General features: G+C 38.3%; 2 protein-coding genes across 2 annotated transcripts in view; one reads left to right on the top strand and one right to left on the bottom strand.

Moving 5' to 3' along the window:
• Positions 1–4,020: 4,020 nt before the first annotated feature.
• Positions 4,021–5,635, top strand: szl (sizzled). Its single transcript, XM_072562056.1, has 4 exons — positions 4,021–4,298; positions 4,469–4,638; positions 4,816–4,908; positions 5,079–5,635. The coding sequence occupies exons 1-4, from the start codon at positions 4,021–4,023 to the stop codon at positions 5,387–5,389; spliced, it is 852 nt and encodes a 283-aa protein (XP_072418157.1). The 3' UTR covers positions 5,390–5,635.
• Positions 5,636–8,767: 3,132 nt separating this feature from the next.
• hdac10 (histone deacetylase 10) overlaps positions 8,768–15,548 on the bottom strand; it is a 39,289-nt gene continuing 32,508 nt past the window's right edge. Inside the window, exon 21 of the mRNA XM_072562607.1 lies at positions 8,768–12,187. The gene's annotated coding sequence lies outside the window, so the exon portion shown is untranslated. The remainder of the gene's footprint in view (positions 12,188–15,548) is intronic.

Below are 15,548 nucleotides of genomic sequence, written 5' to 3'. Positions count from 1 at the left end.
GAATGGTGACATGACTGCAAAGAGCCAGGCAGCCAGACCATCCACCCACATGGGCCACATGCAACCTACGCCAATGGATGCCCATCTTACCAAGACACAGGGGCAAACTTGCAAGGAGTTCCTCTGAAATGTCTTTTCTCTTCAAACTTGGTGGCTAAAGATCAGTGGGCAAAAGACTGAATTTAAGCCCAACGCTGAAGGGCATGTTCTTTACAAAATGGAATGGGGCAACAACTCTGATGATCTGTAAAAATTGATTCCTTAATCTTTTGAAATAAAACAGAAAAATGGGAAATACTGAGGTGATGTGGCCAAATCTGTGGACAAAGAAATAAAGTAAATGTTATCATTATGTCTATTTTTTGTTTCTTTGCATAGATGCTGATAGACCTGTTGAGTAATTCCTATCATTTCTTTTCCTATTTCAGATTTCCAGCATTGTGCTCTTAGACCTGATTTGTTTCTACCTATAAATTACAAGGTCCATAAATGTTCACTAATTATTTCAGTTACAGAGAATTTTGCTCTACAAATTTCTTGTTTTTAATTAAGCAAATTGGAAAGCCAAACACTGACCATTGCAAAATCTGTTAGAATTTTGAATGAAGATTTGTTCAAATTTGGATTGTATGTGGTGAAAATTTAGAAATAGAAATGTCTTTATTGATGTATCTTTGAAATACTGTTTCAAACTATATTTTATAAAATTAACATGAACACAAGATTGTAATATCCTAATAATTCTCTTTGACCACTGTTATAATTTCTGAGTTAATTGACTATGTATCTCAAGGCAGCCATTAGTATGCAACACGAAACAAGAGAGAAGAATCAGGAATGTTGCTGTAATGCATCTCACTTTCAGACATTGGTTGGCAGTGTGTGCATCAGGAGCCCTCTCGGTGGATCAGTGTTTGAATGCACTGTTTTGTTCAACAATACAGACTGTCTGGTTTAACCCACAGTATGAATGATGCTAAGTATGCTATGACCCCTCCACCTCTCTATTACTTTCACTAAAATTCTTTGTAAAATACAAATTACTTATCAAGTCTTTGTTCACCTCTTATAAATACTTAGCTGCTTTTTGTCCTCTTTCTTCTCTTGGGTAACCATAGTGCAATCTTAACATTAAAAACACAACATGATGTATGTTACTGTTAAACAAAATAATTTCATAGGTTTTCTGAGAGAATTGTAACTGAAGAAAAACAGTCACTCCAACAGATCTGCATGCACGGAAAATGAAAAAAAAACATGATGAAGTAATTGGTGCTACATCTTATCTGGAATAGAGATGGCCATGAAGCAGATGTGACAGAGGGACATGGAAGCTCAGTCATTAATTAATTTCAATGCAGATAGACTTTTAGGAGCAAATTACTGCAGATGCTAGAATCTGTACTGAAAACAAAGTGTTGGAAATCTCAGCAGGTCAGGCAGCATCCATGGAGAGAAAGCAAGCTGTTTTGAGTCTAGATGACTCTTCAGACCTCTGATGAAGAGCCATCTACATTCGGAACGTTAGCTTGCTTTCTCTCCATGGATGCTGCCTGACCCACTGTAATCTCCAGCATTTTTTTGTTTTCAGTCTGCAGAGAGTTTTAGTTAGATATCAAGAGATATGGGAAGAGCATGAGAATAAGGCATAAGGATGGCTGAACAGCCATGATTTAGAATGGTGGAGCAAGTTTGAAGGCTTGAATGACCTACTCATCCTTCCATGTTCCTAGATGTCTGACTGGATTGAGAATACACTTTAAACATAATTTGGAAAAATAAAAAGACATCAATTGAATTTTTCAACAAGCAAACTCTTACAAAAATTATAATGGTGAGATTTCAAAATAATCCTTTCATTTATAATCCCCATTTAACATTTTACCAAACATCTTGAATTGGATGGGTGGGGAAAGGTATGGTAGTTACAATACCTGAATGTGAAGAATTTACAAGACAGATAAGGAAGGAGTAGGACTGACTCATGTTGATTGCATTTAATGAAGTGTGAACAATTTAGGTATTTATAAATAATTAATCAGACCTGCCTCTGCATTGCCTCATCTCTTCAATGAAAAGCAAATCATGCATGCAAGACTTCTGTCTGTTGGGCAGGTGTCTGCCTGCCAGAAGAGGCGCTGGATGATTTAATAAGTATGATATTTTAATGAATTAGAGATGAAATATGAGAACCATCAGATATAATTTAATGATAAAGATCTTTTACTATTACTTTCCCTTAACATATTGAAATATATGAACTTGGACAATAAAGCTGCATAAGGCCACTTTGAGTTTTGTGTTTTTAGAGTCTGGGTAGCAGATTATTTGCATTAACTTTTTGAGTGAACTTCTGTGTCAGAATATTCTGAACTTGAACTCAATATAGGGAAAAATACTGAGGATGCATTTTGATGAAATATTAAACAAAGTCCCAGTTAAGTATTTCACTGGTTCAGTAAGTATTTCACTGGTTCAGGCAGATAGCAAAGATTGCATGTCATTGTTTAAAGAAGAATAGAAAGTTCTTCTGATGTGCTGGGCAAGAATGCATTAAATATGATAACACACTTAATCACTCCACATTTGCTGGATGACCAGGTGGCACTTATAGCATTTCTACTTACGGAGGTCTGATTTCAATTCTTTGTCAAAGCTAAGTTCCCGGGTCTCAGGTACAACTGTGAGTGACATTTAAAAGAAAACAGTAAGTTTTTATTTCAGAAATGAATTCCACCAGCAGAATTGCAGATCTAGTTTTTCGTGAGTATGGAATTCTAGCAATGAAATAATGGACCTGGATTTAGCAGCACAAAGATTTGTGTCAGGAACTTACATGCCAGTCTTTTGAAACCTTAATTAGCTGCTGAAAATGTGTTGCTGGAAAAGCGCAGTAGGTCAGGCAGCATCTAAGGAGCAGGAGAATCGACATTTCGGGCATAAGCCCTTCTCCAGGAATCAATGATAAGTTACTAACTTTGGTACAATTATAATTACATTTGTTAAAATGAATTTGTAATTGCAATTTGTAATTAATTTGTGACTCGTTTTAACAAACAAAACTATAAATTAATTGTAATTCGTTGATTGATTAAATTAGTTTAGGGACACACGTAAAATCAACCGTGAAACGTTATTTCTGAGGGGGAAAAAACTGAGGTGTCGAATGTAGTTTGGCCTATTCTTCAATCTTATCAACCATTACAATGACACACGTATAATGTTTCTATGATCCATGTATGAATTTATAAAATTTTAGTCTACTGCAGTACAAGTTCCAAATACAAATCCCAATATGTTCGTCTGGCGGATGTTCAGATTTATTATGTACCGAACTTGTTAAACCCGAGTCCACCATTATTTATTTCTCCCTGAAATGTTACGGTCCTTTAGCGAGACTTGAAATTGAACAAGTGTTATCTTCCGTTTTCCACTTTTTCAACCTTTCATACCTTTGGTGGGATTCCAGACATCACGGTCATCAAGGGCCAGAACCATGTCTCCGGGTGCTGAAGACAAGAGAGTCGAGACAATTAGCACTGGCAGAAACGTCCTCACTCGGTTAATTCATTCTTTTGTTTCATTTCTCACGTTTGGCATTTGTCAAAGCACAACAGAGACAATTGGGTTGCTGGAGTCTGCCTGTCTACTGAAAACTATGCGCAACATCCCTAAAGTCGAACTTGGAACTGCGTACATTTGAGATTTGCTTTAAATATTAAGTACAAGCCAGAGACACCAAGCAAGAGAAACAAAGAAAGTGCAGTAAACCTCAGGGCACTGAGTCGCTACATGTGAATCAATGCACCCCCTGGAAACGGTGCTGTGTTTATCACCTCTGCCTCCACTATAATCGCAACCATCATTTAAATGGAGAATAGAGTCGGGGGCTTATCTGAAGTATTTTGACAGGTTGCTGATAATTGATAAAGCACATCACTACAGATATAAATACTGCCACAAACGCTGGAGCAAAGAGAAAAGAAATCTGCGGTTTACTTTTGGGCTCACACCTGAGAGATGCCTGGTCTCCTTTCGCTGGTCTGTGCCCTGTCGTTTGCGCTAATCGATTGCTTTGACATTGGAATATCGACAAAGTGCGTAAACGTACCGAAAGAAATGGGCTTGTGTCAGGATGTTGGATACTCAGAAATGAGGCTTCCCAATCTGATGGGCCACACGACACTCAGGGAAGTTATCCTGAAATCTGTTGAGTGGGAGACGCTGCTTCGTACTGGCTGTCACTCACAGAGTGGCACCTTTCTCTGCTCCTTGTTTGCTCCCGTCTGTTTAGACACGTAAGTACGGTCCTCCGCTTTCAATGCTCCGCCTGGCTACTTCTCCTAAACCCTCCTTTGATTGTGGTCGTTGAGAACATTATTGAGCAGAATCTGCATCTTGTTTCGTCACTGGTGGGGGAACATTGGGGGGGAAAATGAGTAATATTGCTCCATTGTGTGGTTTGCAGGTTCCTTCAGCCTTGCAGGAGTCTGTGTGTAGCTGTCAGGGACAGCTGTAGCCAAGTTCTCACCTGCCACGGACAGTCCTGGCCCGATGTCTTTGACTGTGATCGATTCCCCGCCGAGGAGGACACCTGCCTCACATCGTTCGGCACCGAATCTTCTTCCTATCGAAAATGTGAGAGCTGCCAGAAATTCTACTTGTCTCAGCGTCACGTCGCATCCTGTTCAAACAAAAAAGCGACCTAATGGACCACGTCGCGATTCAATTCTACTTTGGTTAATTGCTTGTTTTTAAAGCGTGAGAGTGGAAATCAGCAATAACTGTCATGATCGTTGTCTCTCTGGTTTGCAGTTTTCCCCAAGCCAACGTGCCAGGGCTGTCCTACTACAGAGGAACCAGGAGCCCACAAAAGAGTTCTGCAAGCATTTTGTCAGAACAATTTCGGTAAGTCTGGGGGAGCTTTTGTTTTAAAGTGGAGGAGAGAGATTACACACACACAACCGGACAAATGGAAACTGGGCGTTTGTTTGACACCGCGAAACGACCGTGCACTTCCTTGCCTTGGACATTTCTGTATCAAAGTTATTGATGGCCCCTTGTTGCTTTACCCACAGCTGTGAAAGTTACCCTGACGAAAAGGAAGCGTGCCTCAGGAGATTCCGAGTACGAGGTGGAAGGATGGGTGGAGATGATTAGCCCTGGTTCGCTGTTTCCCTTTGGATCACGCACTATTATTCAGCAGTGGCTCCTGATCAATACAAGCTGCGCCCACAAGCTGACACCCAGCAGCAACCGCGCCGTGCAGTACGTCCTTATTGGCAATGTTCAGGACACCAATGTAATCGTGAATAAAATCTACTTGTGGCATAGAAAGGATACTCCAATCACACTCGCCGCTCGTAAATGGAAGCAACATAGATGCTAGACGACGATTGGTTTCGTATATTGTATGTGACATATTAATACACAATTTGCATATTGTAAATATAAATTTATAATGTAAAATAATGTACATCTGTTAATGTTTGTAAACGTGTAGGTTGGAATTGGCCTGTTAACGATGTAACTGCATTATTATTTAAACTGTGGAGTATTGCATACGGAAGAATGTAGCTGTATTATATAAACTCTTCAAAACGCAATTGCATGGGTTTACTTTCGGTGCGAGAACAGTAAGGAAGGAAGTACCAAATTAATCAATGGGAAGGCTGATGGCCTCATTGTCATTCATGTAAAAATATTAGAATAACATTAAAGACGGTGCTTAGTTAGACTCATTCAAAAATTGCTACTTAGATGATATAGCTGCGCCATTAACTTTATAAAACTGGTATCACCACGTCTGCTTCACCATTTACAGATAACAGCATTGTTCTTTCTAATGCACATCCCCTTCTAACAATCCGACAAACGTCAACTTGCCAATCAACAACTCGAGCACTGAAGGTTAATTCACAAATGTTCAGTCTCATTAATTCGGGTTTTCATTACTGGGTAAAAACCGAAAGAACTGTGGTTGCTGCAAATCAAAGAAAAGTTGCTGGAAAAGCTCAGCAGATCAGGCAGCATCTGTAGTGAGAAATCAGAGTTAATGTTTCGGTTCTGGTGACCCTTCCTCAGGACTTCTGTTTTTGTTTTACTTATTGGATATTTTAAAGATGCAAGTTTTGTTTTACTTTTCTTTCAATATCGTAATCCAATCCTTTTTTCCCTGTTAGATTCTGATCTGACTCTGAATTAACCTATACTCCCTCATACACATTTCTTCTCTGCAGCTTGCTCAGTTAAATTCACAATACTTCAGTCTGGTTGGCTCAGCAGAAACATCTCTACAAACAGGGAATGATGGAGTAATGAGTGCAGCCCTAAATGCAACCTTGCAAACATAATAAAGCAAAGTTCAAACCAGATATAAAAAAGGTCAAGATTCCACCTTGGCAACAATCAGGAAAAGACACTACAAATACATTTAAAATTGTGATGTATGGGTAGGCTTCAAATTTATGCTAAAACTTCCCATAATCCCAAAACAATTGAGCAGTGTGATCTTACCGAATAGGTTATATTTTCTTCCCATTTAGAAAGTATTCCTTGGTTTATCAAAGTGTAAACATCTGGTGCAGTTTAGTAATTAAGCTGAAACAGGGGACTTTTCCAACTCTATTTTGATATAGCTCCCATCCCTCCCCTCTCAGCGCCATATTCCTAGAAGTTCAAAAAAATGTCCAGCAAATTGGATATTTAAACTGGTATAAAAGATAGAGGAAAATACAAACAAATAATTTTGAAAGTTGCATTTAAAATGTCCTGACCTTTAGATTGCCACAATACTACTCACATAAACACTCGTAGCTGCTACACCAACAATTTTAATAAGGGCTTCCAGTACCATGTGCACAAGTGCATTAAAATGATTAAGCTTACTTGGAATAAAACCTGCTAACACCATTTTGTAACAAAATAAGTTTTAAAACACACTGACTAGTGAATGTGCACATAAGAAATTGAGAGTGATGTTAGGAGCCTTCCAGAAGTGGTAATTGTTGTATAAACCTATTATAGTAGTGATCCCCAACCTATTCTGTATCAAATCATACTTTAGTGTGACAAACAATTTCACTGCACGCACAATTCTGAAAGGGTTAACACTAGATAATTCATTAAACTCCAACCAATCTGATGATAGAAATCTGACTTGGGTGAGAATAAGGCAGAACACCTGAGCATTTCATTGAATGAAAATCCTTAACTAAAGGTCTCTTCAGTTACTAATATGTCTAATTAGCTAACATAATTTGGACCTAATTGCAATAAACTATATCATAGGAGCTTCATTTTGTTAAAATTGTTGATTTTCTATCATTATAAACCCAGTTAGATGCTTTGACCTTGTCAAGAAAGAGGATTTGTTGAAGCAGCTTTCTTTTCATAAACATGGTATGGGCCGGCTGCTGGCAGGTGGGACTAGATTGGGTAGGGATATCTGGTCGGCATAGACGGGTTGGACCGAAGGGTCTCTTTCCATGCTGTACATCTCTATGACCCTATGACCACATGGGGATCAGCAGTGGCCATTGTTTCTTAATACCACAAGGTACAATGGTGAACAAAACCCATTAGTCCTAGGAGAATAAATTTCTAGCAGACCAAGTGATTTTAGAGCATAAAAGTACTTATTTCTTTAAAAGTTATTTTAATCAACCTGGTCGGAGATGTATTTACACAGGAGAGACCTAGTCTTCTGGCTCAGATATAAGGACACAACCACAGAGCAGCTCTGGCTTTGCTTGAGGAACAATTCATACAAATGGACAGTACTTGCAAGTAATTAAACACAAGCAGTCCGCTGGAACTCAGGGAAATATCAACAAGGAGATAAATGAGCACTAAAAAGATGGAAGTCTTTACTTAAGATCTTCAGAAGAAGCAGTGTGATCTAGAAACAGCAGAAAAGAACGGACCTATCTGGAATTTACAGACTCACTGGGAATCTGTGGGTGCACTTCATGTTGAAGTTTCAGATAGATAGCGAATGCATCAGAGCTCCTGAGTAAAGTTAAACATCCCTGTTGTAAAAAAAAGAAAACTTTGAATTAATGGTATTAACGAAAAATGCAGAGGTGGTTAGAATTTTTTTTTTTAAAGTTTACTTATAGCTCACAATGAGAATTACAATCATAGTGAGTGGACACAACAAAGTATTCATATAGTAGGGAAATCAAACAGTACTGTTGTAACAATATCAGAAATGCTGTTAAACCAAATTAAAGCAAAAGGAATGATGTGAAAGCTAAAGCAGAAAAAGTTGAAGAGAAAAAAAGATAGAAGAGTTCCCAGGCCACAATAAGTATCCTAAATCTGTAAACCAGACTTTCAGTGGGAACAAATGAAGACCACAGACACAGAGTTTTACTTGGAAAGTCATGGAAAAAAATAGACTTTGGGTATTGGGCAAAGAAAAGGTGGGAAGCTATCCATTTTGCCTATGTGATGGCAGGAAACCTCCATTATATCCACAAAAGGGATGGAGTCTCCACTGTGACTGCAAAAATACAGAAACAACTCCTTGTAAGCAGTGCAGATACTTAACATTACTATTAACAGATTTAAAAGTTTTAAAGAATGGAAATAGTACAGCATTGCTTTACTGCACAGTTTAAGAGCTTTAAGACAAGAAAGATAAAATCACTTGACCTTCAAAGGACAAACATTACAAAAACACTATGATACCTTAAAGCATTTAAGTTTACATAGAATAAGTAAGGTGGTAAATCAGGACAATAGAAAGACATTGCAACAAAAATGCTAGCTGCAAGCTTTAATATCATAGATAGGCCAAATAGAACACAAAATTGGACAAACCAGTTATGAAGATATAGAATTGCTTCATGATTAAATACTAAATCACAAGCTGAACAAGAATATACATTGTCATATTTAATTGTATCTACAGATAATGGCATAAAATAAGTTTTGTAAAAATATTTTGGTTAAGTTCTACAAACTTTTGACAATTACTTTAATCTGAGACCATATAAAAGTCAAAGTCTGAAGTCTATCCCAGTCCAACAGCACATTATATATTAAAAAAATGAAAGAGCAAGATTTAACAGAATAGCTGAGCATCCTTGGAGTCTACAGATAATTTCACTAATGATCTCTACAAAATAGTTGGGGTTGGGGAAGAATGAACCATGGCGTTTTGAATTTAGAATGTAGATTAGACAAATTGTTGGACTTATTGATGAGCCTTTGTCAGATTTATTACAGTCAAAAGAAGATTTAATATTGGACAAAGTTATTCAAAAATGTGCTGGAGGTAGAAATTAGGGGAGTTACAGAAATCCTGAGAGAAGGAAAAATGTATCACATGAGCAAAAAACTCCATTCTGTTTATAAAGTATAGAAAATATAGACCAGTGAAAAGCTAAATACTGTGGAATAACAAAGCTGCACAGGCACAAGCAGTGACTAGCTATTAAGAAAGAATACCATATCTGTAAAATGTTAGGTTTTTTTCATGAGTATGTTTAGAGGTAGTTTACAGAACAAGTCAAATGCTTACTGTTACAAAGACTTAAAGCAATAGTATCATCAGCATTAACTGAGGTGAAACTGGTGATCCAACCAAACCAAACTTGACAGAACTTCTTCATATCGATAAAGATCTCATTAATTTTAAGGTTAATACAGGGTAAATATTAACGTTTTATCCGATCAAATGCCATGGCTAAAAATAAAACCGAAGTTACAGATGACAGATGAAACTTAATGGTCCAAGTTGCATAGCTGTCAAGATTAAAGGTATGCTACAAATACAGAGACAGTATATTCCTGTTAGGGTGAAAGGAAAGGCTGGTAGGTGTAGGGAATGCTAGATAACTAAAGAAATTGAGGGTTTGGTTAGGAAAAAGAAGGAAGCATATGTCAGGTATCGACAGGTGAGATCAAGAGAATCCTTAGATGAATAGAAAGGCAGTAGGAGTATACTTAAGAGGGAAATCAGGAGGGTAAAAAGGGGACATGAGATAGTGTTGGCAAAGAGAGTTAAGGAGAATCCAAAGGGTTTTTACAAATACATTAAGGACAAAAGGGGAACTAAGGAGAGAATAGGGCCCCTCAAACATCAGCAAGGCAGCCTTTGTGTGGAGCTGCATGAGATGGGGGAAAGATACTAAACGAGTATTTTGCACTGGTGTCTACTGTGGAAAAGGACACAGAAGATACAGAATGTTTGGAAATAGATGGTGACTTCTTGGAAAATGTCCATATTACAGAGAAGGAAGTGCTGGATAAATCCCCAGGGCCTGATCAGGTGTACCCTAGAACTCTGTGTGGGAAGCTAGGGAAGTGATTTTTGGGCCTCTTGTCAGGATATTTGTATTAGCAATAGTCACAAGTGAGGTGCTGGAAGACTGGAGGTTGGCTAATGTGGTGCCACTATTTAAGGTGGTAAGGACAAGCCAGGGAACAATAGACCGGTGAGCCGGATGTCTATGGTGGGCAAGTTGTTGGAGGGAATCCTGAGGGACATGTATTTGGAAAGGCAAGGACTGATTTGGGATAGTCAACATGGCTTCGTATGTGGGAAATCATGTCTCACAAAGCAATTTAGTTTTTTGAAGAAGTAACATAGAGGATTGATGAGGGCAGAGCGGTAGATGTGATCTATATGGACTTCAGTAAAGCGTTCAACAAGGTTCCCCATGGGAGACTGGTCAGCAAGGTTAGATCTCACGGAATACAGGGAGAACTAGCCATTTGGATACAGAACTGGCTCAAAGGTAGAAGACAGAGGGTGGTGGTGGGGGGCTGTTTTTCAGACTGGAGGCCTGTGGCCAGTGGAGTGCCACAAAGATTAGTGCTGGGCCCTCTGCTTTTCATCATTAATATAAATGATTTGGATGTGAGCATAAGAGGTATAATTTGTAAGTTTGCAGATGACACTAAAATTGGAGGTGGAATGGACAGCAAAAAAGGTTACCTCAGATTATAACAGGATCTTGATCAGATGGGCCAATGGGTTGAGGAGTGGCTAATGGAGTTTAATTCAGATAAATGCGAGGTGCTGCAAATCTTAGTAGAACTTATACTCTTAATGGTAAGATCCTAGGGAGTGTTGATGAACAAAGAGACCTTGGAGTACAGGTTCATAACTCCTTGAAAGTGGAGTGACAGGTAAATAGGATAGGGAAGGCTATGCTTTTCTTTATTGGTCAGAGTATTGAGTACAGGAGTTGGGAGGTCATGTTGTGGCTGTACATGACAGGACACTAGTTAGGTCACTTTTGGAATACTGTGTGCAATTCTGGTCTCCTTCCTATTGGAAGGATGTTGTGAAACTTGAAAGGGTTCAGAAAAGATTTACAAGAACATTGCCACAGTTGGAGGACTTGAGCTATAGGGAGAGGTTGAATAAGCTGGGGCTTTTTTTCCTGGAGTGTCGGAGCCTGAGGGGGGGACCGTATAGAGGTTTATGAAATCATGAGGGGCATAGATAGAATAAACAGACAAGGTCTTTTCCCTGGGTTGGGGGAGGGGGTGTGGAGTCCAGAACTAGAGGGCATAGGTTTGCAATATTTAAAAGGCATTTGGATGGGTATAAGAATAGGAAGGGTTTGGAGGGTATGGTCCGGGTGCTGGCAAGTGGGACTAGATTTTGTTGGTATATCTGGTCGGCATCGACAAGTTGGACCGAAGGGTCTGTTTCTGTGCTGTGAGAATCTATGACTATTTGAATTCAAAGATAATAACGCAACTGCTAATATATGCGTTGCCAATAATGCTTCCAAAGTATGAATTCAAGTTATTCCAATTTCCAACTTCAAAAAACTCAAGTGCCTAATTTAATACATTTTGGAAAGAGGAAAAATTACATTTATTACATATGAACGTTGTATGCAAAGTCTCAACCTTGCATCAGTTGAGGAAAGCACAATTGAAGCCACAAACCAATATGAGTTCATGAGAATAAAATATGAAGTTGTACTTTTGCAATGGATCAATGCATAATACAGTACATTACAAAAATGAAAATTGTAAACATAGCATCTCAGGAATGGTTCAGGTTCTCTCTTTGGCCTATTTAAAGCAGCTTGCACGATCATGGCTGGAATGCTTTGATTGAAGCAGATGCAATATTGCTCCAGTTGAATAGTGAATTTACTTTCACTGCTCAGGTTACATATGAAGAATGCCAATGGATAAGAGTCCCACAGGGCTCCTGAGGACCAACAAAGCACAATCATCAGTTGTTCAGGAGGAAAGAACTCAGTGTCGTGCTCAGTAAAGCATATCGTATCCATAATTTTAATGATGGACTATATTCAATATAGAGTTTCTGAAATGGACTTTGCTTATAAAAGTAGATATTAAATGTCTCTAATTTAGCTGCTGTTGGTAAGGTGACTTTTGCAATTTCTGCATCTACACTGAACCATTTCAACTCTCCAGGGACAACTGAAAGATCAGGGTTAAAGTGCCTCCCTCGAAAGAATATATCTATAAAGAAATTGGGCAATTCACACCTCCTATGTTTTGTGACTTACTTATCTATGGATTCCAAGACCCACGGTCTCAGAGCTTGACACTTACCAAAAGATAACTGCATAAATGAATTAATCATGAAGGTGTGTGCATGGCCACCATCCATTCCAAGTTATATAGAACTGGCGTCAAATTTCAAATCATTCTGGATGGACAATAGAATTACTGATCATAGATTCATCTGATGTTGTAGCTGTCCATGGCTAAACGTGGCAAAATGGCTGCTTGTGATTTGTTTTTAAAAACTGATCCAAGATGTTCAAGGAAAATTGCAGCAGATGCAGCATTTTATATAGCTCAATTCCTGGCCTTCACAGACAGACAACAAAATGCCTGAGTCTTAGTAGGATGGGGCTAGAAATATTTCCTGTAACACTCAGATAAGGCAGCTCAGATGAAAACCATCTGATTTGAAATTTCCAGTTTTTACTCACTATGAAATAAAAAGGGAAAGCTTGACTCACCTTCTTTGAGGCCTCTTAAATAATTATAATTACATATTGGACTAAACATATTTGCACAATAATAGTAGTTTTAATGTTTTAGACATTGGAAACTTAAGTTAGATTTCTCCAGACAGTCAGCCTTGGATGCAGAGACTGGTTTTGATAAACACACCTTCTCCTCCAACAGCAGAAAGATTAGAACAACGAAAAAGGTACAAACAAGATAATCTTGTAACAGTACCAAGACACAAGTAACATATCCGGGGGTGGGTGGGGGCTGAATCAATTGTGAAACAAGGTCATTATAAACTCGATAGAATTTTAAAAAACGCCACTTTGCATTCTGACAGGCTGTTTAAAGAATCCAAGAAAGCTTCTTTTAATAACTTGGCAGCTATAAAAGTGCTTTAATTTCTTTCCTATTGAATAGGTGCTATATTAAAAGTATTTAAAGTAAAGTATTGACAATAAAATTTCTGTTTTAAACCATCTTGCGGCATACAAACAGAAGTAGTAGTAAATGGTAGATGCTAGACAATGTTTGCTTGACCTTTCAAAGTCAGGATGTGGAGAAACCAGTGTTGGACTGGAGTGGACAAGGCTAAAAATTACACAATTCCAGGAGTTAGTCTAACAGGTTTATTTGGAAATACAAGCTTTTGGAGTACTGCTCCTTCATCAGTTGGCTAGGGTTAAAGTCAGGTAAGAGGAATGCTGTGCCTGAAATTGCTAGCTTTGTTACAGAATCACAGTATTAGGTGTAACTACGTTTAACTTTATGTTAGAGCTAATATTATAAACTTTACAACAATATTCTCCAACTGGATGTTTCCTGAGCACATGATGTGTTAGCCACTCCTTTGGATGAATAAGAGAATAAATACTCCTCTTCATTTAAACTCATGAAGGCCTGCTGTTCACTTATAAGCAAGTCAAGAGTGTGGTGCTGGAAAAGCACAGCAAGTCAGGCAACATTCGAGGAGCAGGAAAAATCAACATTTTGGATAAAAGCCCTTCATCAGGATGCCTTTTGCCTGAAACTTCGATTTTCCTGCTCCTCAGATGCTGCCTGACATGCTGTGCTTTTCCAACACCACATAATCAAATCTGACCTCCAGCATCAGCAGTCCTCACTTTCACCTAGTTCATTGACAAGTCTCAATGGCAAAGAAATAGACATTATCCTTTTTGAAAACACATTATTTACAAACAGTCAAGGAAGGGACTTAATGTTTTAGTTCTCTCACTTCCCTGTTTGTAACAAAGGACAAATAGGAATTGCTATGTAATTATTTTTCTTTTTGTTCTGCTTTTGCAGCATTTGTTATCATGTACCTTCCTTGCTAGAAAGGATGGACTAAGTAATCTGCTACAAACCCTTCTTCAAAGTTGTTAGGAGGGGCAAAGGATTTCTGAATTTCCTTGCCTTTTGAAATGACTAATTTATGTAACCTTGCAGTGCATTAGAATCAATAACTCAGTGTTAGGAACGAAGTATCCAACTTTGGAAATACTTAATAGGTACTGGCTATGGTCACTTACAGAAAAAAAAATGAAGGACCAACATTCAGATGATCCATTAGTAGCTAATGATTACTAAAGGAAATTAGGGATTTTAAAGTGATATCAGCAATTCCAGCTAATTTCCATTCAAAATACAGAGGTAGCATGGTCATTCCATAGCAGGCATGGTAAACAAAATTTTCTGAAGTTCTTTGAATAATAAAAAAATACATGTTGCATCTCTTTTCTGAAAGAAGCAAAAGGAATACAGATTAGCTTATATGGCTATTGGAATCGCTACAGGAACGTGTTGAGCCATTTTGTGAGCAACAATGCTTATTGTTACCAGGGGTAGACTGAAGGGGGAGAAAAGGCATGGGACCTAAAAATGCTAGTTATAGAAAATATGGGGCCAAACAGATCATACAAGTTTTGCTGCAAATTCAAAACTAACGACATGGGTTCAAATTTAAGGACCAGAAGCAAGATTAGAAATTAATAGTATCAGTAGATAATTCAGTAAACTATATTTAAAAACAACTGTGTGCAATTTTAGTCTACCTGCTGTAGGAAGGATGCCGTGAAATTTGAAAGGGTTCAGAAAAGATTTAAGGATGTTGCCAGGGTTGGTGGGTTTGAGCTATCGGGGAAGCTGAATAGACTGGGGCTATTTTCCCTGGAGCATCTGAGGATAAGGGGTAACCTTATAGAGGTTTATAAGATCATGAGGTGTGGGGGGGAACCAAATCTAGAGGGCATAGGTTTAAGGTGAGAGGGGAAAGCTTTAAAAGGAACCTAAGGTGCAACTTTTTCCACACAGAGGGTGGTGTGTACATGGAGTAAGCTGCCAGAGGAAGTGGTGGAGGCTGGTACAATTACAACATTTAAAAGGCACCTGAATGGGTATATGAATAGGAAGGGTTTAGAGTGATATGGGTCAAATGCTGGCAAATGGGGCTAGATTTATTTAGGATTTCAGGTCGGCATGCTTTAGTTGGACCAAAGAGTCTGTTTCCATATCACTATGATTCCAATTCTAATGCTGATTAATATACTCAAAAAAAGTTGGATAAATAGTAATTTAGTAGG

Source organism: Chiloscyllium punctatum, chromosome 44, assembly GCF_047496795.1.
Source record: "Chiloscyllium punctatum isolate Juve2018m chromosome 44, sChiPun1.3, whole genome shotgun sequence".
Classification (NCBI taxonomy): domain Eukaryota; kingdom Metazoa; phylum Chordata; class Chondrichthyes; order Orectolobiformes; family Hemiscylliidae; genus Chiloscyllium; species Chiloscyllium punctatum.
This window is presented reverse-complemented; position numbering and strand designations above follow the sequence as displayed.